This window comes from Chanos chanos, chromosome 8 (assembly GCF_902362185.1).
Source record: "Chanos chanos chromosome 8, fChaCha1.1, whole genome shotgun sequence".
NCBI lineage: Eukaryota > Metazoa > Chordata > Actinopteri > Gonorynchiformes > Chanidae > Chanos > Chanos chanos.
The window spans coordinates 34,535,025-34,562,387 of NC_044502.1; the positions used below are offsets into that span (position 1 = coordinate 34,535,025).

The 27,363-nt window shown below is 42.4% G+C and overlaps 1 protein-coding gene across 1 annotated transcript; it reads right to left on the reverse strand.

Annotated features, from left to right (window-relative positions):
- Positions 1 to 307: 307 nt before the first annotated feature.
- Positions 308 to 27,363, reverse strand: eif3ea (eukaryotic translation initiation factor 3, subunit E, a). The gene is made up of 13 exons (XM_030781644.1): positions 27,270 to 27,363; positions 26,647 to 26,764; positions 26,241 to 26,358; positions 23,503 to 23,545; positions 22,748 to 22,852; positions 16,733 to 16,858; positions 16,098 to 16,222; positions 12,924 to 13,050; positions 11,838 to 11,939; positions 7,899 to 8,008; positions 2,379 to 2,481; positions 1,732 to 1,866; positions 308 to 538 (listed from the first exon to the last, which is right to left on the reverse strand). Exons 1-13 carry the CDS (start codon positions 27,357 to 27,359, stop codon positions 500 to 502), a joined length of 1,341 nt encoding a protein of 446 aa, XP_030637504.1. The 5' UTR covers positions 27,360 to 27,363; the 3' UTR covers positions 308 to 499.

Sequence of the window (27,363 nt, forward strand, 5' to 3'; positions counted from 1 at the left end):
ACAAGTGAGTCGACATCAACTCTTTACCCCGTCCGTATCCCCACCCCCCCACCCCCATTAGACCGCAACGGCCAAGTGGGGCACTAAAACACTGTAAAACCAGCAGACTAAACACCCCGTTCACCATTACAGCGCATACATGGGCTGCACTGCAAAAACGCAGACGCTAACACTGCTACTCAGTGACTCAGTGTGCACATTAAAAGTTCATTTTCTATTTCTATTACAACAACAACGAAAAAAAAAAAAAAGTGAGACCACTTAGCCTCAACCACCATTTGTAATGTCCAGAAATAAAGAACAAACATAGGGTGAAAATGCTTTTTTTATTGAACACCAGATGACTTGAACCACGTGTAAATAAAAAAAAAAAAATACCCTAACTGTCCTTTGAAGGACAATAAGGAAAAACAGGATGTACTGTAGCTGGATGAGACTGGTGCGTTGCTGCATAGTAATGGGAATAAAAAGGTCGTTTGCGTGATCCTCCGTTCTTTTTTCAATAAAAGCCAGTCTCCTGAGCTGCCCAATTTGGCGTCTGTGGAGAAAAAGGTAAGAAAACAAAGCCTTTAATTACCTATAATGGACACAAGTACAGATGACTGTAGTAGTTTGAACACATCTGTTTGTAAAAGGATCTTTGGAAAAGTGAGCTCACATTTCATAGCCACAGTGTGAGAGAATGACTAGGTATATGCTATACCTACTGTATACTGAGACATAGAGTTGTGTGTGGAGACGGTCTGTAATCACATCTGAAACATCAACTGAAAGAGATCTTCACAGTGAGTGCTAAAAGCGTACTCTGATGGTGGACATTAAATATAAATACCTAATATGTGATACATAAAGTCGAGGGACTGGACAGTGCTTTATGAACGCTCTAATTATTCTTTTATTCCTATTGTCAAACTATTCCTACATTGGAGTATCCATATTTTTTATTAGACTACAGGAAGGATTTCTTCCAGAGGACATGCAAACGCATGGGATGAAAGAGCAATGACAGACATTTAAATCTATCCATCATGATTCTGAGGTCTTGACCTTTTACGATCCATCTATGTGTTTAGAGGAGACGGGACACGTATAAGCTGTTATTATGCAGCACTATTCTGAAATTTTCAAAAGTTCATAGGGTAGCGATATGCCAGATATTTTCGTTTTGGATCCTGCTGTGACAATCAAGACACAAAGCATATATGTGTGCGTGCACAAAAACAAACAAACACACACACACACACACACACACACACACACACACATATCTGAGATCAAAAAGGGGACATGGTGGACCTCAAGCAAAACATCTGCGGTGACTGCTAAGTGCAGGGAAGTCCAGCACTGAGTAAAGTTCAGAGAGGAGCTGGTGTGAGAGATAGTGTTATTTACGCTGGCAAGCTGAGTCACTGGACTCAGCCCCTCTCCTTTACGGCCGCGTTGACATCTACCTTGTCATTAGCCCTTTGAAGAAGAACAGAATGATGAAAGCGCGCGTGCTGTTAAGACTTGCTCTTACTGGTTTATACCGTGTCAAGAGAGCTCTCAGTTGATGGCTGTTCGACATTCTTCAGGTTCAGCTCTCTGAGCAGATCATTTGAGTGCGTAAACTACAGGGCTCCAGTCAGACACAGAGAAGGGTGACATCAGATGAAAGCAGGGTGTTTTTCCTTTTTTTGTGTGTGTTGGGTGGGAGAGGTGGGGGGGGGGGTGTAGGGGTAATGCTCTCACCTCATTCCTGTTGTTATGGCTTTGCTTCTTCTCGATATTCATGGCCAGCATCTGGCTGCGGAATGACAGGCTCTTGGTCTTCTCAATCACCTGCTGGTATGGTGACACAGCGTTGTTGCCCATCACCACATGGCCCTGGAACAGGTAAGAGGACAGGCACTGTGTCGGGTTGCCACTTCAAATACCAATCCCCTTCTATTCTCTCAGACACCAAATATAATCAAAAGCACGCCAGCATTCTCAACCAAAACCAAATTCGTTTCCAAAAACACCAGAGGTAATTCTAGGCCGCTCTGGTAGAATGATGTGTGATTTGAAGATTACAGACGGTTAGCAGTATAGTGGGACTGTTGTGTTAGGCAAAGTTAAAAAGAGACAGTAATGGTAGTCTGGAGGTTCAGAGAAACTCTAAAAATGGCATGAGTGTTTGCTCTCTTTTCACTGAGATGTTTCTGTGCAAATAATGATATGCACCGATAGTCTTTCCCTCATGTCTCAAAGCAGAAGAGAAAATAAACCACCAAAGGGAGAGGGGAGAAAAAAAAAAGTTGACCTTCTCATGCATCAAAGTCATGGTAATGAAATATCAGCTATCAATCCACTTTGAGAACAAGAGCCAGAAGACAGGAGTGCGAGCAGTCCTTTACCAGTTTGGAGTCAATTTTCGCATCCAGTCTGGCATTACGAATAAGGTTGACAATCCATCTCTCCGCCTCCTCAGGTGTCATGTTCAGCTTGTCTGCCAGCATACTACAAGGCAAAACAAAAACTTAAGAGTGAGACATTTGCGAGCCATATGAAAATAAATACAAAAAAAACCTGGCATGTACAATGGTAACTCACTGTATTTATGTATATCAGTTGACAGTAATGGCTTAAGGACCATGGAACCTATGATTTCTTAGCATTTGTAGTCATTTTTAGCATTACAAATATTACCTAATAATAGTAGTGATGATAATAATAATAATTCTCTTTATTGTCACCCAACCATACACACAGTGGATAAAATTGGGTGTCCTCAGGAGCATGGTAAGTAGCCACCGCACCTCACACACAACGCTGTCTTGGACCATGGACCACGCATCAAACCGGGTACCTTTCAGACGCAAACCCGCTTCTCTAACCTTTAGGCCACGGGCTGCTCAAGATATGTAGTAAAGATGTTTCATAATAGGTCTTGGAAACTCTTTGAAAACAACCACACAGTTCCATCAGAGGACAGACGCTGACTGGGAGTCAAGGTAGTCACTATAGAGAATACTTTAACCCGTCTGAAGATGAGACATAGAGATGTTTGAGATGTGAGAGAGACAGGCAGGGCCTGATTTTTTTTTTTTTTTTTCCATGTCCTGTCTTAGATAACCATTTGGGAGCTACTACTGTCTTTAAATTAAAGCCAGGCACCTGGGCTACACTTTGAGACTGCAGGACATGAACGTGTCACAGTCAAGGGAAGGAGGGAAGATGAAGGCTCTTAGCTTCCTCTTTGATCCAAAGCATTTCCAGTCCAGCTGGCCTCCCTTGCGGCTTTCTCTGCAGCCAAGTCCCCAAACACAGTCATCTCAACCATCACCCCCTACCAGCATTGTGTTTCCTGCTTGCTTTTGTAAAGTAGAGGAAGCCTATAAACACCCACCACTCCCTTCAAATCTGCTTTTTACAGCCGCAATCGCATGTAGTCCAAGGCAAAAAGTTGCACTCTCTCAATGAACTGAGATGAAAATGACAATGATTTGGAGATCTATCCAATTTACTTAACCTTAAAAATGATAACACTCCAGGTCATATACCAGAGCTGCAAATAAGCCTGAGTTATACCAAGTTAACTCTAACGCTATGTCTAGGAACTTTCCCCACAAATAACTGCGGGCTCATTTCTGCTGTTGTTTCTTGATGCCAGCTTCCAGGACTTTCAACGGTTAGTCTGTCTGAAATTGAGCTAATTTAGGATAATGTTTGCTGTAACTCTGGCCATGACAGATATGTGCTCTATTCTCTGACCCATTTACAGGCTGCATTTGTAGGGCAAACCGCAGCGAGAAGGGACGAATGACATCATCGTCCACCATCAGATTCGAAAAATCACTGAACAACAAACAACTTTCCTTCCAGTGAAAAAGCAAACAGGTTACATTTTAATGTTTCAAGTATCTATGAAACATAATTCGCAAGTCAGTCAAAATCTGAGACAGGATGGTTGAGGTTTAAAAAAAAAAAAGAAAAAAAGCTTGAAGGTAGAGTATGAAACTATATGTTAAGCCAAAACTTCAAACACAGGAGCTGTCCCTTCGGTCAAACGGAGTGGTGAGCAGCTTTACTCTCTGATGTTAAGTAAAGCCCTGGTAAATCAGGTAGTGTTAACACACGTTTGAAGCCTAACAGCTGATTTCATTTACTCTTGCTAGGACCAACAGAAAAGGATGTGTGACAGGTAAGATTGCTCATAAACGATCATTATGGAAGATCCAACATCCACTGACAAAAGTGCCAGTTGTCAAATCGGTAGAGCTAAAAGTGTGATGGTTAACACATGTCTAGCATCAGTATGTCACACCACTGATACTGGAGACCAGAGCACTTGTCAAGAGGCAACTGGCAGCACTGGCATTCAAGTAGAGACCCCAAAATCAGCGATAATGCACAGAGCTCTCTGATGAACAATCATGGGTAAAAAAGCACCGGAAACCCATTAGAATACCAGGCTATTTCTATGCTTTACACAAATGCAGCATTTTATGAACACAGAGGGGCAAAAATCCATCTAGGATCCCTTTCAAATGTGGCCTAGCATTCCAAGGAAAAAGGGGGAAAAAAAAAAAAAATATATATATATATATATATATATGAAACACATGACTTGATACTCACTTCGAGTTTCAAGCTGAAAGATCATTTGATTTGTTATTAAACACAAAGACAGGGTCACTACATACCATATAACTCATGTTATTAATCAATGTCAAACTCAAGCAAACTCTGTTCCGGGTCATACTCACTTCATATGTCGGGTGATTGCCATGGAGGGGTAACGTATTTGTTCAGTGATTTGATTTAGTGGTGACCCATGTCAGTCACGGCTGTGTCAAAGATCAGATCAAAACAAACATGATCCTGTTTCCTCAAAGGGAAGCGAACCAATAACCCTTTAAACAAGATCACGGCATCGTACTACAGGGACCCAAATCAACCCACGGACCTCTGCCGGAGCCCAGGGAGAGGGCCAGCAAAGACTAATCTAATTTCAGCAAGGGGGGGGGGGGGGGGGGGGGGGGCAGAAAAGAACAGCACTGTTATTTCTGCCTGGACAAGCAGTGAATGTTCATTTTATCCTAAAACAGACAAATCTGGGGGTGTTGGCACAGTGAAAGAGAGACAACACAGCCCCCCCCCCCCTCTCCTCCACCACACACACACACACGCACACACTTCACCAAATGACATAACCGCTCAAGTCCAAGGTGACTGCCTCCTTGTGCAGTTTCATTTCACACAGATCTGACACAGGTCCTCTGAGGTTGGAGTGGGAGGGTGGGTGAGCGGTATGGATCGTTTTCATCTCAACCCCACACTTGCTCTGGCTCCTCATCACTGATTTATCCAATTCCGATTCCAGACGAGCAGGACTCCCCAACCAGTCTCACTCAAATCAGCCTTACTCACAGGAGAAAGGTCAGCATGAAGGGTGGGAAAACTAGGGTCCAGAGAGAAGAGTGGACTACACAGAAGTGCCCCCTTCTTAGCGTAGCAGGGTTTAAATGAATGCATTGTTAAACACTTCCATATGAAGGCATTAAGAGATTCCAGGCCGTTTGGAGCGACCCCCGCTTTTCAGCTTAGGGTGAAATGGATTTTTTTCAGGGAAACCGAAATCGCCTTGCGGTTGTCTTAATGACTCAATTGTAATGTGGAAAGATCCTCTTTTTACATCAAAATGCGGGCATCTTTAAACTTCCAAAGCTCTTGAAGCACAAAGCTACATTGACAAGATTGTATAGATGATACAAGCCCATTCCTATCCAGAAAACACCACTTCCAAAACAACTGCATCATTTCATGTAGAACACACTGTTCCAGTCATATCCCTGTGGTGAAGACAAATGGAGAAACTTATCATTTTCACTAATCTTATCAATACCAAATGGTGAGGCAGAAACAAAAACCAGGCTTTATTACATTTGTACGAAAAGAAAATAGTCGAACAATTTCAGGCAAATTCAAACCATGGGGAATTCACAAGTCTAGACAAAAGGATATGTGGATGCAATTACAGTCCATAAGCCCAAATCACAGGCTCACTTTTCCACTGGCTCCTTTTTTACATATGCCTTTTTGCATAAAATAACTCAATTATTCGTATTTCTGGACCTCGCCACCGGGCAAAAAACAAGCTAAATATCTGCTAAACCTTCTGGCCAACAGCTGTAAAATTTTCCTCATTAAAATACAGGCTTGAGATTCATTTCGGTCCATGTTTGGATGCAGAGGGCTTCTGTGTAACGTATTAATGACACAGGATCGGAAATCCAATCCAAACACCTTCGGTCCACGTCACATTTCTCTTAACGCACGTATGAACCACCGATGTCACATCCATGCAAAACTAACAAAGACCTAACTCTATGATAAAAAAAAAAATAAATAAAAATAAGACAAGCACTGTTCAACTTCCTACTTCAGTGTTACCACTAACCTTTGTGGTCTTTAACAAGTAAATGGATCCAATTGCAGAAGGGCTGCCAAAAAGAGCCAAGACTCCTAATCAATTCCAGACTATCTGCAACTGGAGATTTGGACAGGGCCTGATCAAATTCCTTGTCTCAACCTTGACTATAAACCTTCAGCTAAACAGAACTTTGATATTGATAGTAATTACACTAATAGGCATAATCTCTATAAATGATTGCATGTTTATGATGTGGCGGTGGTGTTTCCAAAGTTCCTAATTCTAAGCCTACTGTGACTACTCGCTCTGTATTTTTTCTTTTACAGTTTTTTTTTTTAAGGCCATCTACTCAAGTGTGATTTGTCAATGTGTGATTCAACACATGGTTTAACAGGTGCTTATCAGAGAGAGAGAGAGAGAGAGCCCCACCTCCCTTTGGGGATTCACAGGACAGCAAATGGAACCTCTAGCCAAAGTCAAGTGCTGCCTGTTCCAAAGACAGAGGCTAGAAACAGACTGCGAGACAAATGTGTTTTGAGAGAAAGAGCGAGCGACAGAGAAGGGGAGAGAGAGACTGGTAGTTACAAAACATGACTAAAGCAGCAGGAGTGCAGCGCTGCTGCTCCGCTTGCTACTTTGTCTCTGTTCTCCGTTACAGGCTGGCTAATGGGAAGCAGGCGGGAAGAAATCAGTGGCGTCCTCCACCCCCTCATTCCAGCCCCACCACCTCTTTCCAGCAATGAAAAGATCTGGGGTACTGACAAGATTGTGTGTCTTCTCTAGGAGTCTATACTGGCTAATAAATACAATAAGAAGCCAATAAAAAAAAATGTGCAACTTGAGTAAGGTGGCAATAAACCACCTGTCACATTCAACCAAATGTAGATGCTTTCACATTGGGAAATGGACTACAACACAGACAGTAGAAGCAATGTCTGAACGGCACGAGCAAGAAGGTCCAATTCAGAGCCAAAACAATTTCATCCTCTGCCAGTTCCTTTAATCTGTTTAATTGCTTAGAATTACTGAGTGTTTGTCTTCCACAAGCTCACAGAAATTAACAGAGCTATCTTTTGGTTTTGGTTAAAATCCAAGGGTTTTTTTTTTCGTCCTGATAGATGACACAGGATGCACCAGAGAGAGAAAAATAAATAAATAAATAAATGACCATTGTGGTTGTAAAGACGGGGAGAGAGAAACAGCTACTGTGTGGATCTCATAGAGGTCTATAATCTCATAGATCTAGTTCAAACCATATGACTGGATGTGTCTAGAATATCAGTGTGTGTGTGTGTGTGTGTGTGTGTGTGTGTGTGTGTGTGTGTGCGCCTGTGTGTGTATAGAGGTTTGTCCAGCCATCTTCTTGAACATGGCATATCTAACAAGCTGGAATAATATAGTACTCTTTAAGTTGTGGTGGAGCCCTCTAAAAGACAGGAAACACTCCAACTTCAGGACAAATTTAGAGGCCCCTTTTACCTACTCCCTCACACCATCTCACCTGATACTGATGCACTGGTGGATTCTGCAGAAGGTCTCGAAAATGAACAGCCGTGCATTCTCTATGAAGTCCTCAAGACAAGCCACCAGGAAGAAATCATTCACAAGGACCTTTGAAGCAAATCAAATCACAGATAGTATTACACATATGCCCTCCATTTAAGGATACACTTTTGAAAAGTCAACATTTTTATCCAGCCTAATGTGAGGTTAGAGAGAGTTTACAGTTAAATAAGGACAAAGTGGAAAGCTGACTGTTACTGGGGAATCATTACAACAACAGAACCCAACAGTGAAATAGCAACAGGTTCTCTTTCTGGTCTGATTCAATTCTGGGAAAATATCATATCACCGATACATATGACAAATGAACAGTAAATTAAAACAAAAAAAGACGACAATGTATTGAGATACACAAATATGGGACAGTCCTTTTGTGCCACATATAAGTTACACTTTAAACCCAGAAGTAGTTTTTTCTGGCAATACCACAAAGAAGAAAATCCCTATCTGGAGGGAGAGGGGAAAAAAAAAAAAAAAAAAAAAAAAAAAAACGGGGGCCGTTCTCGGTGCTCCGAATTGACCGCAAATCTTGGAATTCCACAGTTTCCACATGAAACAGGGCAGGAACAGAGCCAGCCACCGAACCGACCACAGCGGCTGTGACTTATCACCGCTCATCTTGCCCACTGCCGCAGGCTCGGCCGTGCTGCACCGTGGAACCAATTTACACGCCGCTACATTCACACGCTTCTACTACCGTCTAACGACGGACCCCCCAAAAAAAAAAAAAAAAACTCAAAGACCAGCTGGGTTCTGATTAACGCAGCTACCCTCTTTCGTCCCTTCCCGACAAGTTCTCCAACTGCGTTGTTGAGAGACGCTACCTTTACTGTGGAGTAGCCCCACGGTGACCCTCCTCGACTCTCAAATGGAAGAGTGTCTAATGCATACAGTACATTCCACAATGGTTAACACATTAGTGAGTCCCTGCTGTTTGGGCATGGTTCACATGGAGTCCTCAACTTTCAGCTGTTGTGTGTACATGGCCTGCTCTGTTTGCTTAGGCTTTGAGAGACGCTATCTCGGCAGTTCTGCTTGAGGAAATCCCAACTACATGTTACTATCAGCCAGCACACATTTCAGCTAGGACAAGTCTTATCTTTGCCTGATGAAACCTCAAGAGTTAAGTGCCATAATTACTGTCATCTGTGTTTTTTGAGGGAGACACTCAGACAAGTCTTTAAAAGGCACAAAAAACGTCTTTTTCAAACGCAACCTTAGAGTATGAACGAAGGGCTGCCGTTTTTTCAACCCCCTTTTCTTGAAAACTAAAACTCTCTTCGGTTAAGCCGCGACTCTGTCACGAAAAGCATAAGCGTCTGACGAGGATGCAAACTGCTGGGAAAGGAACAGCGAGGACAGCAGTGCTTACTTCATTCAAATTAAGGTCCAAACGATCTCCCCGTCTGACACTCATCTGACATCCGGTTCGTAGATAAATCCATAATCGCTCGGGTTAATCGTACAACTACAACACTGTCTCTATGGAGACGGGACGTTATAATAATTTTGCTGGCTGTCAAGCATGGAGGCAGGATGAGTATGAGTCAAAGTTGAAAACGCGTGTGGGTGTTTTACAAGGTAAGGCTGCGAGTGTATTAAAAGAGTTCACACGCTGGGGGGTCCCCAAAGAACAAATGGCCTCAGGCTGTTTATAAAGGAAGCCCTATTTTCTGAGTCTGTGCACAGAGAGACCGGTGACTCAGTGATCACTTAGTGGCATTGTGCTACTTTTAAGTCTAAAAAAAAAAATAAAATAAATAAAAGTTCACAAATTATTTCAGTCAAGAGTTCCTCATCTGTTCAAAGCTGGGTAGGAAAGCAGTATGCTTTTTATATGAGATTTTGGTCATAGATTATGATAAAATGGAACCCACAGTAAACCACTGACATGATTTATAAACATTTACTTCTGTGAAAGAGCCATTTGATCAGACCAGATGTTTTTCATTCCAGACTTTTATCATCAAGAGGCAAAGAGACTAAAACGAGCACAAATCGCCCCGAGTTTAGCCTTTTATGTCTCTGCAGGTCCAAATTATCAAATCATTAGGGAACTCTCCATTACACTCTGTATGCCAAAAGGCGAGGCCTTCTGAGATTGGAGACAGAGAGCAACAGTGATTAGTACACCTGCCCAGACTCAGGATATGGAAGCCCTCTGGCTACCGGGCCAGGCGAACCCACCAAGTTTTCTATAACTTCTCAATGGTGGTACTGGGTGATTCACTTCAAAATGACCACGGTTTCAGACGCAAAATGCGTCCTCGTTTACCAGGGTCATGACCAGGAGATTACAGATTACCACGACAAAGATTTCTGAGGTGTCCCTAAAAAAAAACAAAAAAAACACCCTACAACATTTACCGTGTGACTTTCAAAGGCCCCATTTAAAATGAGCAAAACTGTGGTGAAAAAAGCAGCAGAAAAGCTAACAAGCAAGTTTTCACTTGGAAAATTGCCATTTTATTCTGAGTGTGGTCTGAGGCTTAGAGCAATTGAACTAATTCGGATTGGAATGACTCTCTTTTGAATGTGCCCACTGTAATGGAATTACTTCAGTGAGGAATCCCCTGAAGGGGCATCTTTAGTTTAGGCCACAAAGAAACAACATCTAAACACTTCCATATTTCAAGAATGCTTTTTAAGACTACGCCACAAAGTTTGCACAACCGATTAGCAAACAAATGTATGTTCAGTAGTAATGTTTTCCAGGGAACAGATGATTATGCTAATCTGTGTGCTGTGCCATTCCTGTTTGTGACCCTAAACCAGAGCAGCACACAAGTCATTATTTATTCCCAAGAGTCCTTGCGAACTCATTGTTCACATATGGGATTAAAACGTACTACAAAACACAAGCAAGATCTTCAAATTAAAAAAAGTGAAACAAACAGATCAATGAAAAAGAAGCTCCCTGAACACAACTGACATAGAACGAAGAATGAGTCTTTATGCATTTGTTATGAATGTCCATAGAGCATCAGTTTTACAAATCTGTGTGTTCTCCTGCGCTGAGCTGTCATAATGACAAGTATGCAGAGGAAAACACAAAAGAGAGGTGACAGTAATATTAACAGAGAGGCCAATGCACAAATGCTAAAATATCAATTCTGTCCAATCTACATCACAGAAAGCACTTACCAGTGTGTGTCTATAAGTCACTCATAAGATGACGTTCATTCCCAAAGCCTTTCTTGTTAACCATCCCACTGATGGACAATTACTGACCATCATAAAAAAAAAAAAAAAAAAAAAGAAACTACAGAGAGTGAGTCACTGGTTTTCCGAGAGGACCTCTCTTTCTCTGTCTGTCTCACTCTCTCACCACCTCGTGACACAAACGCCCACCGAAAGTGCCCAGGCTTTCGAGGCCCCCTTTTTAGAGCCTAAGACAAATGAGCATGCTGTCTGAGGTGGGGGGTGGGGGCAGTGAGGGGAGGGGGGGGGGGACTCAGGTCACCAGATGTAGACACTAATGATGTTTACCACCACTTGGGGGGAAAAAGTTCTTAGGGGCTTTTCTGACCAATCAAAGGTCAGGTTTGTGTGTGGTTTCATTGGAACTGGTCATTAGAAAAATCAAAGCGTCGTCACAAAGGAGCAAATTGAAAAGTCGTACACGTAGTGTGGTCAGACAAGTGGAACTAGATGAGCTCAACTGCCCTCGAACTGTAACGTCATACTGCGGGCATCTATCGCGCAATGGACGCTTTGAGAAAAGAGCTCGCACGAAATTGGAAAAGTGTCTTGAGGTCGTTGCGTTGAACGGGTTCTTTCAACCCGTAAAAAGCAAAGGGTGTGCCAGTCCCTTGGAAATGAAGAGGGGAAACAACCCTATAAAACAAGGTAAAAGGCAGAGACAGCTGGGACTTACCGACTCGCACTCTCTCAGCTTCTTCTGAGCGCTGTCAAAGTCGAAGTTCACGTAGAGACACTCCACAAACTCTGTGATGGGGTCTTTGTAGGTGTAAGACTCCTTTAAAGGACAGAACAAAGATGGTGCAAGGTCAACAGACATTCAGTTCACAACATAACAAATTCGGACCTTCAGTATAAGTGTGCTTGTACCTATTCAAAATAATCTCAGACTAGACAGGTGTTTCTCAGTCAGTGGTTACTGAGACTTCAGCTTCTGCTGCCACGTCAATAAACACAGACAGAAGAAGACTTATGAAGAATGCCTTCAGTGGGGACACTGTCAGGGATATGCAGCAAAGATTTTGGGTCTTCCCTGGATATAAATACCGCAAATTTTTAAGAAACCATGAGAGGAGAGATGGAGTAAAGGAGAGCCCGGTGAGCAAATGGGCCCAGATGTTTTAGAGATTACACTACGGCCATGGAGACAGCACTTATTTAGATTTCAGAGCCATTGATCTCTGAAGAAGCTACTGTTGCTGGATGAGGAGACATCCAAACACTGCAATCAGACCGTCCAGCGCCATTCATCAAACCTAATGGTTTCAAGACTCAAAGCTATGCCTGCAGAGGGATCCCGATAAAAAGCCAGAGTCTTCCTCGGGACGCAAAGCGAGCAAAGTTCCTATTTTCCATCCCAAACGAACAAATGCGCACACACGCGAATGCTTATTCTCTTGTCCCAGATTCCCTACTGGAGAGTGCTTCAGTAACGGCGGTTTGAAGATGATACAAGAATGGGGGAAAAAAAAAAAAAAACAACAAATTTGAGTCATAAGTTTGTTTGTCTGGTGTAGCATGAATTCTCAGACCTGTTCATCATCAAAAACATCTGTCATACTGTTGACAGCCCAAATGGGTTACTGAAGAAAGGCAGTAAAGAAATAACAGCCCTCCAGGGGAATGGTACCTGACTGGTCGATAAGATCACTCAGTGCATTAGTCATTTGTGCCTGTTCTGTGTTAATATGGCACAGTATTAGTCTGGCTGCAGTTGAGACCGTGGAGTCAGTTAAGAAAATTGAAAGGCCGGCTCTGGTACCTGCTGTATGACCTTGACCAGGTCTTTCAGGACCTGTCGACGCTTGCGCACATCCTTATTGGTGATGACAGCCGTGGTGAGGTACCGGAGGATGTGAGGGCACATGGTCTGAATGGCGTTGAGGTACCTGAAATGAAAAGAAAAATGGGTAAAGAGGTGGTTTAGAACCAAAGGGATAGTTGGCCTTTCAGCCTAAAAAAAAAAAAAAAAGGTGGAGGATTCTAAAAGCAACTCTGTTTACTAGCCCCCTTTCTAGATATGGATCAGCACCCACAAGGCTGGCCAGTAGCTGAAACTCTATCCACCAAGAGCTTGTTTTCCAGCCACAGGTCAACTACCTGTGGCATCAGAGTAAGACCAAAATCTGTGTTGTGATACCATTACAATCCATGACAATTCAGTGAGAGCCAGAGTTTCCCATCGTCAAAAAATAAATAAATAAATAAAAAAAATAACAGATGTCTTTTCATAGGGATAAGAGCTCTTTTTCAGGTGCACCTAACATTTTTAAGTTAATCCTGAAGGTAACCTCCATATCCTTCATATCTGAAGGAACATTTTTGACCGCCGACCTCCTCCTCCTCCTCCTTCTCCTCCTACGAGGAGTAAATTAAATTTCAAAGGGGGAAGTTGAGTTTTTCTTCCTTGACCGGCCCCTTAAAGCTCTCTTATGGATGAGAATAGAGAAACACATGTTGTTCAGAAGGAGGGAGCACCCAGCAATGGTTTAATTAGTCAAAACAATTAAAGGGACAAGGGGCCTGTGGCACTTGTGATGTCGGGGCTAAAAACAGAAGCGGGCTTGGTGGTATGTGATCCGGGAGCCTGGTTAGAACAGCCCTATCCCTCTCTTCCCTTTGTAGTTGTCTGACTCCATGGCAAACCACAACACTTCATGCTGTGTTCCTCATTAACTTACACCTACTCCCTCTTCAGAGGGGGGCTTCAATAGCTGGCCTGCTCGCATGAGTCATAATGACATATCTGGGACTTGCAAAAAAGTATTATCTAACAAACCCTTTCTCTGTGTTTTGGGACTACAGGATAGCTATCTGGGCAGATGAATTAATTAGTATGTTTCTGAACAACAAAGGTGAAATATGAGGGCAAGTGCCCGGAGTAATCCTTTTTTTTCCTCCCCTCCTTCAGCCTCTCTTTCCAACTCCCAGTGAAAATGTTTTCAAGCCAATGGGACTTAAAATGAAAATAAGAAGATAAAAGACTATGGGGAACTAAGAAAGAGAGAGTAAGGCAAAGAAAGAAAGAAAAAAAAAAAGAGCCTGAAAGAGACAAATAAGAGAAAGTGTACAGTTGCACTTTCAAGATGCATCAGAGAAGAGAGTGAAATTAGAGGTAAATCAAGTGAAACACTGAATCCACTCAGCAAGTGCTTGGGTAGAATTACTTCAGTATTGTCTTTCCTGTTTGCAACTATCTTGGGTCATCTTGTGACAATACTCTCTCTGGCTGAATAATGATATCAAATCTTCAGGATCATTTTCCCCTTGCTGAAAGTGGTCAGTTCTTATTATTTTTTTTTTTTTGTTTGTTTTTTTTGTTTTGCACTCCACTACACAGCAAGGCTACAACAACTTTACCTTCACACTCAAGAGATCTCCATAGTTTTTCTATCAGACATGGCTCAGCTCAAGATGAAATCAATTTGGAATCTACAGACTGACGTCAATCAGTGGTGAGCCATTTTATCTTTGACTAAAAAAATTCTTTTTTCTCCTTTTTAATAAATATAATTATTTTTGGTAGGTCCTCTTTTACACGTCTCAAGTGTTCATCCACCAAATGCAAAAGCAAATTCTGTTATTTCAAACTAATGAAAACACAACACTAGTTTCTTTATGAAGAAATCAGATATAGAAGATAGCCTTGAGACAGGAAACAAGATTTCGGTGCGTGGCCAAATCATTTTAGATTAGGATAACCAAACAATGTGATGAATTAAAAAAGCTCTTTTACCTATAACGCCTCCACAGAAATGAAAAGTTATCTACAACAAAGAGCAAAAGTATCCAAGTTTAAAGGTTACGAAAGACCGATTTTAAACAACTGTCGACTGTTGAGGAAAAAGCCGTGGTCACTGGATAATGCTCCATGTAGCCTTTGTTGAGAGCCCAGTCAAACGGTCAAACATGTGATTGAGACTCAAAGTCACAGGTTACTGGTCTTGACAAAATTTCCAAAGGAAATGGTGGTCAAGAGGAGGAGAAAAAGCAAAGTCTCACGGTGGTTTTCTGTTTGAAACGGCACAACACAACAAACTGCCTTCATCTGTCCACACAGCCTCTATGGTGAGCTGTTCAAGACTAATTATTGGGCAGGCATCCTTAATCATCAGCAATAGTAAGGCGGAAGGGAAGCGAACTGAAAACCAGATAGCCCTATTGCATATGTTGTGGCAAGATTCCATGCTTTAGATTAAGCGCATGCAAAAAAACAGTACACAGGGAAGAAAAACTCTTAAAATAGGTGGTGTGTGAAGTTAATGTAATGGGTCAGGTTTCCTATCTGCAATACATATGGTCTAAACTCCCAAGCTTTTTTGGAGGGGGGGGGGGGGGGGGGGGGGGTGGAACAGACCACACAAAAAAACTTGCTCACACACACTCACATGGAGACCACTTTAAAAAAATACCAGCAGGGCCTTGAAGCCCTTGCCGTGAGCTATTATGAGGGCTTGGTTTTCTCTCCATAATGAACTTCGTAATAAAAACTGTTGACTTCTCTCGCCATCGCACTGGAAGGCCAGTAAAAGCTGCCAGCTGAACCCCAGAGCTTGGGTGAGCCTCTCTCTCTCTCTCTCTCTCTCTCTCTCTCTCTCTCTCTCTCTAAGTCAACACTGCTCCAGCTCCTGAGCACAGCCTGCTTTCGCCACGCTCTGCGCTCCTGTCCTCTGGGGCTGCCAACGGGCTTGTTTTCACCCAGGCTTCTGGGGTCGAGAAGGGAGGGTAGAGCGGGGAGAGTGGCCTAGAGCGGCGGTTTGGGCCGCTGGGCTCCCGGGCGCAGCATCAGCAGTTTCATTTGTGGACTTGCGGTGAGCCTTTTCCAACCTGGACCGTACCTCATGCGTTTTTATTAGAACCAACCAAAGCAAAACAAAGGCCGAGACATAAACGTCCTGCCGCTGCTTCTGCTGCCGCTGCCGAAGAAGGTGCTTACTGTGGCTGGTAGAGGAAAAGCTCGATGATGTTGTCTCTGCCTTTGGGGTGGTTAAAGAAGACAAACAGTGACCAATGGATCAGCCATGTCCTCTGCTGAAGAGACTGGAGAGGAGAGCTCACCGACTAGAGAAACAGAGAGAAAGAGAGATAAACAGAAAAAAAAAATGTTCAAATAACAAATAAGGAACAGAACAGATCCTGCGTAGGGGTTTGTTGAATGACTGTTGATTACTTGAACTGCTGACTCCCAAAAGTCAACGGTTCAACCTCAAATGCCCTCAAGTTGCTGTCCAATTCAAAGTTCACACAGAGAAACAAGAGGTCAAAGAAAATTTTATATTTGTACTTTCTTTCAAGCCAAACCCCCTCACCCCTTTTCCCAGTCTATCTCTCCAATTAAAAATCATACCAGACCCACAGAACTATGCAATTAAAGGTTTTGCTTGAGCTCTGTGTGAGTGAGTGAGTTTGAGAGAGAGAGAGAGAGAGAGAGAGAGAGAGAAGAAAGAAGCAAAAGGGAAAAACAGCAGTAACAGCAGAGGTAGTGCTTTACTGAAACTCAAAGCGGTCAATATCATGGCCTATGTAAGGGAATCCAAGCACGGTATTGAATTCTGAGCAGCGGGGCATTACGTTGTTATCGATAGTCTCCCTCAGGCGGGTGAGGTCCTCCATGGCAGCCTCCCAGTTCTGCATCAGGATCTCCGAGGCCAGCTTCCCCCACAAGGAGTTCAGAGCATTCTTATCCGTGGCAGGGACCTGATCAAGAGGGAAGAAAACACACACACACACACACACACCCCACACACACACACACACACCACACACACACACAGACACACACACAAATTCAAAAACAACCCACATGACAGCCTGATGGAGACAGTATCCCAAAACACACAGCCAAAACAGAACTCTTGGTTAACAATTCTGAAACTGACCAGGTTTTGTCTGCATCACACTACATTCTCATACCAGTAATACGTCACTTATCAGATCATTTACATGTCATTACTTTTTGTTGATGAAATTTGCTCATACTTTGCTGTTGTGCAAGACATTCACAGTTGAGACTCAATGAGAATCCAACCTACTGTGAGAATGTCTTACGATGAATAGACTTTAGGTAGCCAAAGACAACTGTCCTACAAATGGAAAAAAGACTTTGGAATAATGCAGTCTTGACAAGTGCCTACCATTCTCAAACTAAAACAGAGAGGCAGTTCAACTCCTTGGCCTGAGCAGCATAGCCAATGGCTGCAGTAGCTTCTTTATTTGTTTACATTGGATAAATGGATTAAATATGTCATCTTCAGGGAATGGGGCTCAACAGGAAGAAAGAAATAGATCATGAAAGACTGTTTAGCTTTGTATAAAACCTCATTTGCTGTACTTAGTGATAAAGCAACCACTGTGTCACACAGGGCCATGTTCCACCATCTTTTCATATTACCACAGTAACTGAGAGCACATTTGAAGCATATGTGTGTGCTCTGAGTACAATACCCTGTGAAAGGTTAAGAAATAAAAAAAAAAAAAAGATTTGTTCTGAAGGGAGGGGGGTTCTCATGCTTTTCCTTTTCAGCTTATAAAAGATCCTTTATTTTTTTCAGAGCGGCCTGGATCATGCCTTGAGACGGCCCCTCTTTTTTGGAGAGGTTAAGCTGAAATGGTCTTAAGAGCGAGGGCAAAGGTTAAAGGTCCAACTTGTATGTGACATTGCTGAAGCGTAATTACATGTGTTAAACAAGCAACCTGTAACCCGCCCGTGGGTCAAATGCTATCTCGGGGGGAAATGTTTGCTTGGACACACTGAGACATCAAAACCCCGTCGGCGAGGGTCGCAGAGAGGATGACTTTTACTAGAGCACCTTCTTAAAGTTCGATCCCTCCAAATGAATTCAGTAGTTTTATTATACTCACACACAGCAAAATGTTCATTCAAAATGGAGTGGAAAAGGCTGTGCAACAGAGAGGTAGAAATCCCCTGTGGCCTTGGTCTGACCTCAGAGTCCTGATCCTCAGCGTCCGTTGATGGATCTTTAATGAAGTGTGCTGCTACTGCTGCTGCTTTTTGGAACTTTGCTGAACACATGTCTTAGAGCTTTGATCAGGCTCACAAAGGAGAGAAGCCCACAGTAGTGGGAGACTAATCAAAGTGTCTGTTCCTAGAGGAGTTCACAAACGATGAGGTCCAGACGATAAGTCAAGGGACTAGTCGTCAAGCCTGTTGAACTGAAATCTTGACGCAAGTGTCTGTTTCTTTGAACAAGGTGTACAGCAGTAAGCGGGAAGCTTTGGAGATAGCGGTTAATCTACGGTCTCTGATTAAGTGCAAAGCATTTGGCCATCAACAACATTTCCATATCTCTAGACCATGCGCTTTTTGGTGTTGTCTTAGAAATAAGGTCTTTTGGGATGCTTCTAACAATTACATTTCAGAAATTGTTTACAAAATGTTAACTTCAATTCAAGCACTGGGGTTAAATGATAATTGTGACAATCTCCTATCATTAACCCAGAAAGCAAACATCCTCTTGAATTATGTTATTAAACCTTTCACAGACGTTTGTACAGGCTTCACATACTTGAAATATGAACTCAAAGTAACAAGATGGATCTGTGTTGTGAAAATCAACTTCAAAGGGTCACGAGCTTCTGTTTTTCATTACATCAGAAAAAAAAAGGAAGAGAAAAACAAACACGAGTAAGCAGATAATCAGGTGCAGGTTGAAGCCCTCTACAGCTCTGAGAGGCAATCACTCAGTGGCTGAACGCTGGGTTACACCCAAGGGCTTAACTGAGGTAAAAGAAGAAAAGGCCAGGCCAACAGCGAGTAGCCCATGATAAAGCCACACTAAACATGCCGTGTCATGAGTCAACCAGGAAGAGAGGGAATGTGTCTGGCCATGGAAACTCAAGCCTGGGGTAGGTCTGCCCCTAATTTAACATCCCACCACAGACTGGACATGGACAAACCAAAGAAAACCAGAAAATAAGATGCGTAGTACTACAGCAGTTGAAGCGAAAACTCGTAAACTGTTTTGGCTCACCCCGTCACACGAGGAGAAACTTGAAGTCAAATGTTAAAAATACTTTGAAAAGTAAGGAACTTCCAGTGAGGGGGGGGGGGGCAAAAAACATGGATTCATTGTTTCTGAAACAAGTGGAGTTTATACAGAGCAGTTTCAAAACTGAACCAACAGAGAACTGAACCCATCGGAGAACTGAGCCCATCCACTTGCAACAGTGGAGCTCTTTGATCAAAAAAAGCCCAAGTTGGACTGCTCTAAATGACTTTCAAAGTAGAAAAACTCATAAGAGAGATCAGCACTGAGGGAGCAGGGGGGGAAAAGCCAGCTGTGTTGCCAATATAAAGGTCAGCGTTTCATTTCTAAAAGTGTATTTTTTTTTTTTTTTCCTGGAAGTCCCTGACTGCTACGTTTGGCGAAGCTCCATGTCATTATGGCAGCTTTCTGCGCACACTGCCTGACTTTCAGCAGTGGCTATGCAAGAATAGTTTCAATACCTGGCTTTTTCCAGCAGTTACCTTAACTTTCCATTGGTTCTCCTAACGGGCACATTTTCATTGACTGACCAGCAACAATAAATTTACTGTGCTTGCTAGAGATCCGACGAGACACTCAATCTTTATTCTCAACATCCAATCCCTGCATTAACAGATGATATGAATAAGTTGCTCTTTTCGCACCGAGCAGCACTGTAACAGGACCTCAGGTCTGGATTTTGCAAGCCTGGCTTCCTCCGTTAAATGACTGTGTTTCCCACGTTAAATGAGTTCTGGAGCCTAACCTCTCCCATACTCGGGCCCGTCTGAGAAGTTGGGAGGTCCGGCAAAAAAAAAAAAAAAACCCAAAAGAAAAAGGAAAGAAAAGAAAGTAAAGGGATAAGATGAGGCAGGTACTTAGGCTGTAGACCCACACTGATTGAATCCATTTCTACATGCCTCTATCTAGCGCCTTTGCATTGTCAGGGCAAGCGTGCGGTATTGAGTTACAATGTGCTTATATACCCTTTGTTCTGCCTTGAATTTAAAATGAGCGGTTAATGATTTGAGGGCTAGAAATCACGATGGACTTGGAAAAAAATAAAAAATAAAAAAAAAAAGAACAGAGCTGTGCAGTATAACTTTGTTTGAACAATTTCGGCTTATTTAGACTGAGCTGCAATGCCATAAACAACTTTGGTTGATGTGTGTAGGGTGGGGATGGGGGGGGTTGAGGTCTCATCTATTACAGGCTTTTGAAGTGCTCAGGAGAGAATTATGCTATTTTTAAGCTCTCGAAAAAAAAAATGACGATTTGTTAGCCTCGTCTCAGACTTGTCGTGCACACATGTAGTAAACGTGAGCTGCTCTGTAGTATCACTCAGGAGGGGGGGGGGGGGGGAATCGATGCCTTGAATTGCTCAGATGCTCAGGGTTAAGAAGCCTGTTTACAGAGCAGAACTCTGCACACCGACACCCTGCCAACTAAAACCAACGTGCAGGACGAGAAGTCTGCTTCACATCACATAGACAGCTGGGAGGTACTTGACTTCAATTTTGTGTCTCTATTGTAATCGATCTCAAGTGTTTCATTTTAATAGCAACGTGTCCTTAATTTAATTAATGTGGAAATAATAGCTGGCATCAAGACTGTAACTCAAGGATGGTCTGTTGTCCTTACCGCAGAAACCACAACAGACAAACACAAACAAACAAGCAGCATACCTAATATGGCAAACCAGTTACAAATCAACTCAGAATACACATGCAGCAGATTATGGAAAGTAAATATGAAAATTTAAAAGAGAACTGAAATAATATCCACCCTTGCTCATATTAAAGGAAATTAGGGTTATTATGTGGTATATTCTTATTCTCAAATAAATGTTGTTTGGCTTTTCTTTGTCAAAAAAAAAAAAAATAAGACACACGTCTTAAAGAAGCCAACGTAGCAGATGAAATTAATGAGACAGCTTTACATGGGAAAATGCTGGGGAAGTGAGTTTGCGAGGACTTCCGAAACAATCGGAATCAGCTCAGGCCAGTTACTCAGCCGAGCGTGGAGCCCCCCCAGCGGATTCAGAGCTCTGGGCCACCAGCACAAAAGGCACCTCTCTTCAGCCACCAAACTCCCTCTGCAGGGTCTGCCCCCAGGAAAGGAGGGAGGAATGGAGGGTCAGAGGCTGTCCATTCTCAGACTCTCTCTTGAGTTACCCCTATTCCCCCGCCCCCAAACTCCGACCCCACCCCCCCAGGGCTAGGCTCCCGGCTAGCTAGACAGTGTTGCAAGGAGCCCTGCACCTCCACCACTCTGGCCCTAGTTCATCTTTCACTCTTTTCTGCAAGCGGTGGGACAGAAGCCACAAACACCAGAGCCCAAGCAATGAGCCCTTTGTTTATAGAGGAAATAAGACATATGCATGTGTAATGCGGATACTGCCAGTACTCTCAGTGAACTGCAATTATCTTCCCCCGCAAACCTTCTTTGGTATTATCTGATTTCCAAAGTATTCCACTGGTGAAAATTATTTAATCCAAGCCCTCAGTGCACCTCTGCCTCAATCTTTAATCAGACAACAACAAAGAGAGATGTATGTGAAGAGTCCTATTCTGACAGCGACAGCGCTGAATCTAGGAATAGGAGAAGTAGAAAAATCGGGATGGATGCTTGTGTCGTGTGTTATACATTAATGAAGTGATTCCATTGAAAGGGCCAAATGAATTGCTTTCTGGATATTCCAAACATATGTTGTCCTCTTGTCTTCCACTCCAGAAAGAAAAGGCTCACATTTTGCTCCACTGGAATATGGTTGCATAACGTTCAAGGGAATCCTGACAAAGTGTGATCTGGCCACAGAATCGCAATCAATAATCCACGGAGAAGGGCCCTGCCAGTAAGGAGACTGAAGACAAATTACAGAGTCTGTCTCTGAGAACTTGGCTCAGTGAAAACTCTTACCCAAGTCCTTGAGTAGGCTTCCTTTAAACTGAGGACGTGCAGGGAATTCAACAGGGCATGACGTATACCTTTCACAAGCCATTACTGATCATCTTTTTTTGTTTTTTTTTCTGTTTTTTTTTTTAAAGATATTTCTCTCAAATGCAAGAGCTGCTGAAAAATAAAAGCAACCTGGACAAACAAATTAAGCGACCGATAAACATAATTCAATTTTTTTCCCTCATAAAAAGCGCGATATCACCTTGCTCTCTATTTAGATAGATACTTGTGAGGAAAAAAAAGTATTACCCTCCATTTCATTCATAAAAATGCAATGCTAAGTGCATGTGTAATACTCATAATTCATAGCTTTTGGCACTGTCCGGTACTGAAATGCAATGACATGAGAACAATAATCCTTTTTGATTGATTGTTTATCCTGAATTAGCATTCACGAGTGAACCTTCAATCAAAATAAAACTGCCATGTCCTTTAGACAGGGGCTTGTTAAAATGCATTGAGCTCAAAGGCATCAATTTGGGAAAGAGAACATTTAAAGGGTGTCCTCTTCCCGAAACAAATACTCTCGATTACATCACTTTAAAAGAATTAATTTAGAGTTGGCATAGCTATGTAAAACTTCTGCCACACTGGATGATCTCCTTCATCTGATAGCGTATGTGCGCTGTTACAAGGGACCTACCAAGACACGGAAGAAGTAGAGGTACTCTGCAGCCCCGGAGTAGTTCCCACACTCGTACTGGAACTTGGCATATCTGTAGAGAGTGTCCAAGTACTCCTGGCGGAACTGCAAAGATGGTCAAAAGATACGTCAAAACACGGACACTTCATGAACGTTAAAAAGGAACATAAAACCCCTCAACCCATTACTCCCACTCCAACCCACTAAACACAGAGCATGGCTCAAACTGTCCCAGGGTGTCTGAATAGCTCTAAATATGAATATTCAGGTAGGAGGGGGCATCTGAGAATGGTAGCATGTATGACGCTAAGCTATCGTGTTGTCTAGTGTCAGTAAGGTCATATTGGGCTGAGGTCCTGTGGAAACAGATGCAGTGGGAGAGTTGAAGTGCTGAGGGGCCCTTGTATGTGCAGTAGAGGAGCACTGAGGACAGGGAGCAGGTCAGTGGGATGCGGGCCGGGAGTGGAGCGCTGTCACGTCAAATATAGAATCCCCAGCATTCTTGCGGCCAGACCCACAGTTTTCGAGCTGTTCCGTTTATTCCGAAACAAGCCACCACAGAATGCAAATGTCCGCAGAATTTCTGCAAGCCATAAAAACCCCGAAAATGAGTTAAGGGTTTTGGGAAGTCGTTTAACGTCTCTCTGCTCGGAGCTGCCCCTTCCGCTAACCCCTCGGAACAACACTAGGTTCATGAAGAAGTCATGAGAAATCCACAGAGGAACTAAGAAGTCAGCAGAGACTAGGCTACTTACATTGTGTTTCTCAGCCAGATAGTCGAAGAGCATACGCCCATCCCTAAAAGAGAACAAGAGTTTTGCAGTCAGTAGGGCTTAAAAAGGTCAGCAAAATTGTTGAACCAAGCGCTCTTTCTCTTTTTCATTTACTTCAGCTCATCTTTCTCGAAAATGTCAAGTTTTCGTATTTTGTAAATCCTAAGGTAAAGTCGAGGTTTCAAAGATGACCACATGGAGGAAAGGCCTCAGAAAAAAAAAAAAAAAAAAAAAGGAAATTTTTGTAAAAATGTAAGATCAAATATTCTCCAGACATCAGGTCAGGGAGTTCAGACCTAATGCTGTGTAAACATAATGCGGTCGTAATGTAAGTGGTATCTCAATATGTTCTGACAAATGAACAGATAGAGGTAACTTGTAACTAAGCCTAAAAGGGAACTTGTAACTATGTCTACTGTCTGACAATCGCCTTAAAATAGGGCCAGCCTCTGATGAAAACGCAAATGAAACTGTATGTCTCCTAGAAGTGTAGAAAGAAGACGTTACCACTTTACTTTATTTGACAGGATGTTCAAAGCCTGGTTATAAAGCCTTTCTCCAAAGCACTGTTTCTGTACCATTATACTGTCATTCAAGAGATACTGTTACTACAGGCATAAATTAGTCTCTCTGGATGGTCCAAGTGGCAAGGCTCAGTGTGAATGTACCTTTGCATTCACCCACATTAGCCAGTAAACTCCTCTCTGTGCTCTTATTTATTACCTCACATGCTTGTGTGTGTTTTAGGCACTGGCTAACATCTTTGACAGCACCTCCCGTCTGTGCAATAAAGAAGAGCAGACAGCAGCAGCTCTAAGGAGACTGGTCTCCCTGTGGAACTGAATTCGCTCCTGCTGAGCATGAGCGCAGGGAGAACACACAGTTCCCAGCCACTTATCATGGCCTATTAATCAGCCAATTGAAATTCACCTGAAGAAAGAGCACCAGTAGGCCAAAGGTCTTCATACCCAAAAAAATACAGTGATTCAAGCATGGACGGGTATCCATTGACAGTGCAATCAATGACACCTTAAATAAGCTCCAAGCTGTGTCTAATGTGCTTACCATCCACTCTGTTCAATGGCCAATCTCCAGACAGTCATGGCCCGAGTCGACAGACAAGACAGAAAGCAGTCATTTATCACAGGAACAAATAAAGCCCAGTCATGTGCCACAGGTCCTAATTGTGTCTCAGCCCGTGAAACACCAGACACCAAAAGAATGCCCCCAGAACACTAAATATTCCAATAGAATCAGTAAACTTCAAAGCTTTTGGGGGGTAATTAAGTGCAGACATTCATCCAAGTGGTTTAATTAAAACTGTGCCCAAGTCTTCAGCCACAGTTTAATCCTTCACTGTGATAAAAATGTGTTTTTGGAGGAACGAAGAGAAAACTGTGTTGTAAAGACGTCTAGTGTAAAGCGTACCACCTACAAAGAGCACTTAATGGAGACTGACACACTTCACACAAAGAGGTGGTCGCTTTCACATGCTACATGGTCTCCTGCAGGAAAGCTGTCAAATTTTAATCCACGACGAATTAACAAAAATCATGTCCAGCCTATGTGTGGGTCTACATAAAAATCATTACACCCTCAGGATGCACTTACATTACATCTAATTCCTGAACAATGAAAAAACTGGCAGAGATTTAAAAATACTAGGGGTGAAAAAGTCTCACCAACTCAAAATGCCCTTAAAACACTGTATTGTACAGCAGAGTGACTACATTTACACCACTTTGCCTGGGACCCAGAAGTAGATTCATGCTTTTAACGTCTTTACCATCTCTAGCTTTCAAAGGACTGCCACGTGCACAAATAAACCGAAAGCGTTCTACATAACCAAGAGAAACCATCGGACCACAGAGAGAACTGCTAAAGGAACTACAACAATCCTTGTCCTTTTGTTTTAAAGGAGCTGTGTTTAATTGAGTCATGAGTGTTAAATCACTTTCCAAATCTAGCACAATTTAGCTTTTCTGAAGCTTAACTCAAGCCCAACTCACATATTTCTCATACTTCACAATAAGATAGCAGGAGGACATGAAGTCAGTCCTCAGCCAAATGCAGCCTTAAGCAACTAGAAGACATACTAATGTGCTAAAGGTGAGCTCAACAGGAAAATAAGTCAATTTAGTGTAAATTTTCTTTTCATTTCAATACAGAAAATTAAGATTAATTAATATATATCTCTACTCCAAAACAACAAACAAGAAATAATCTTTAATGACACAAAGAAACTCCTGTCAAAAATACAGTAAAATATGCAGGTGGACTTCAAGCAAAACCCACAGTGACAGTAACAGTCATAAAAATATTGACCACAGAGTGTTACAGCACTCCATAACATCCTCTTACACCTTCTGGCTAAATTCATAAACCCATCTACAATAGTCAGTCCAATCTAACATACCCCAATGCTGTGATTTTAAATCTCTGCCTAAAGGTTTCATCAGTGCAAACAGGGATAAACGTAAACGCAAAGCTACACCCCCATAATTACTGCCAATGACTGTTTATACAGACAGTGCCAATACAGTTACAAAAATAAAAGAGGTATCAAGTGTAAGTATTAAGATGAATCACTCTGAAGGACTGGTCCACCATGACCAGACATTATAACATGTACCTGACCATGAAAACGTGGTCAAAGATGGTTGATTATTGAAGCCAAGGGCCAAAGATAAAGGTTTGTGTTAAGGTTGTTCTCTGTTCACCTTGTTGACTGCATCTGTCTGGTGGTCTCAGGGTCCTCAAACATCTTGACAATGGGCTCGGTTTCAGCCTGCAGCTGCTTCAGCTGAGCAACAACCTCAGTCCTTTTCTCTCGCAGTGCTGTAAGAGAACATTTTACATCAAAACTTCACAAAGACTTTTATTTCTTCATCAGTGTGAGGTGGGAATTGGCTAATAGATAGGGCATCTATATATCTAGAATGCTCTGTTTATTTTTTGTGTATATTGGCTCTCACTTTGTGATGTCTCAGTCATGATGCTGAGCACAGCAACTCCAGGATTATAAACTACTGAAAGCATAAATGCCCCTAGTGAATTATGCCAGTGAGCATACTTTAAATCGTACTGGCAAAGAACAACAAAAATAAAATAAAGAAATCGACTCACATTGTGGTATTTCCTTGTCAGGAAACAGGTTCTTGTATACATCCATGGCAAAGTCGACCATGTTGGTGTCACTGAGGAGATCCAGCTTCCCATGAAGAAGTTCCGTTTCATTGTAGATCTGATTGGTGAAAAGACTGAACATTTTAGCGTCTATAAAAACTGTTTTAAACTGCCACCTGCTCCCAGTTCTCAATAACATTGTAAAAATGCTCGCAGTGTGGTCTGCTCCTTAAATTTACGTACATCAGCCTATAATTTAACAACATAAACTCATAGCAGATGCCAAGATTGCCAGTTGTATGTTTCAAAAAAGTTAGTGGCCAAAACTGCGAAATTACTAACGAATATTTATGCTATAATACTATGATTATACAGATACATCATTGGGGAATCTTGTGAACAAGGACTATAAAAATGAAAAACTGACTGGTTTTGCTAAGCAGTTAGCGAGCTCTGCTCAGTGACTAAGCTTGCTCGCTAACTAGCTAACACATCTACTCAATGAGCTATCGGGCGATGTCGTGTGGCTCCATTGTCGCACGTGGCTTAAAAAAAACATTTCTTGTGAATACTACAGTATGTCGAAGTCATTGCACAGATCGAAAGAACAGATGCGGATATACCTCTTTAACAGAAAGGAATTCCAACAGTGGAAAAACGAGATGTCTATCCAAAAAGTGAGCAATTTTGGTAGTCAAGTCGTACTCCGCCATATTG

Coding starts and splice junctions, on each gene's coding strand:
- eif3ea (XM_030781644.1), bottom strand. CDS start 27,359: ATGGCGGAGTACGACTTGACTACCAAAATTGCTCACTTTTTGGATAGA. Junction 26,765..27,269: donor AATTCCTTTCTGTTAAAGAG/GTATATCCGCAT, acceptor TTCACCAATCAG/ATCTACAATGAAACGGAACT. Junction 8,009..11,837: donor AGCTGAGAGAGTGCGAGTCG/GTAAGTCCCAGC, acceptor TTTGCTTCAAAG/GTCCTTGTGAATGATTTCTT.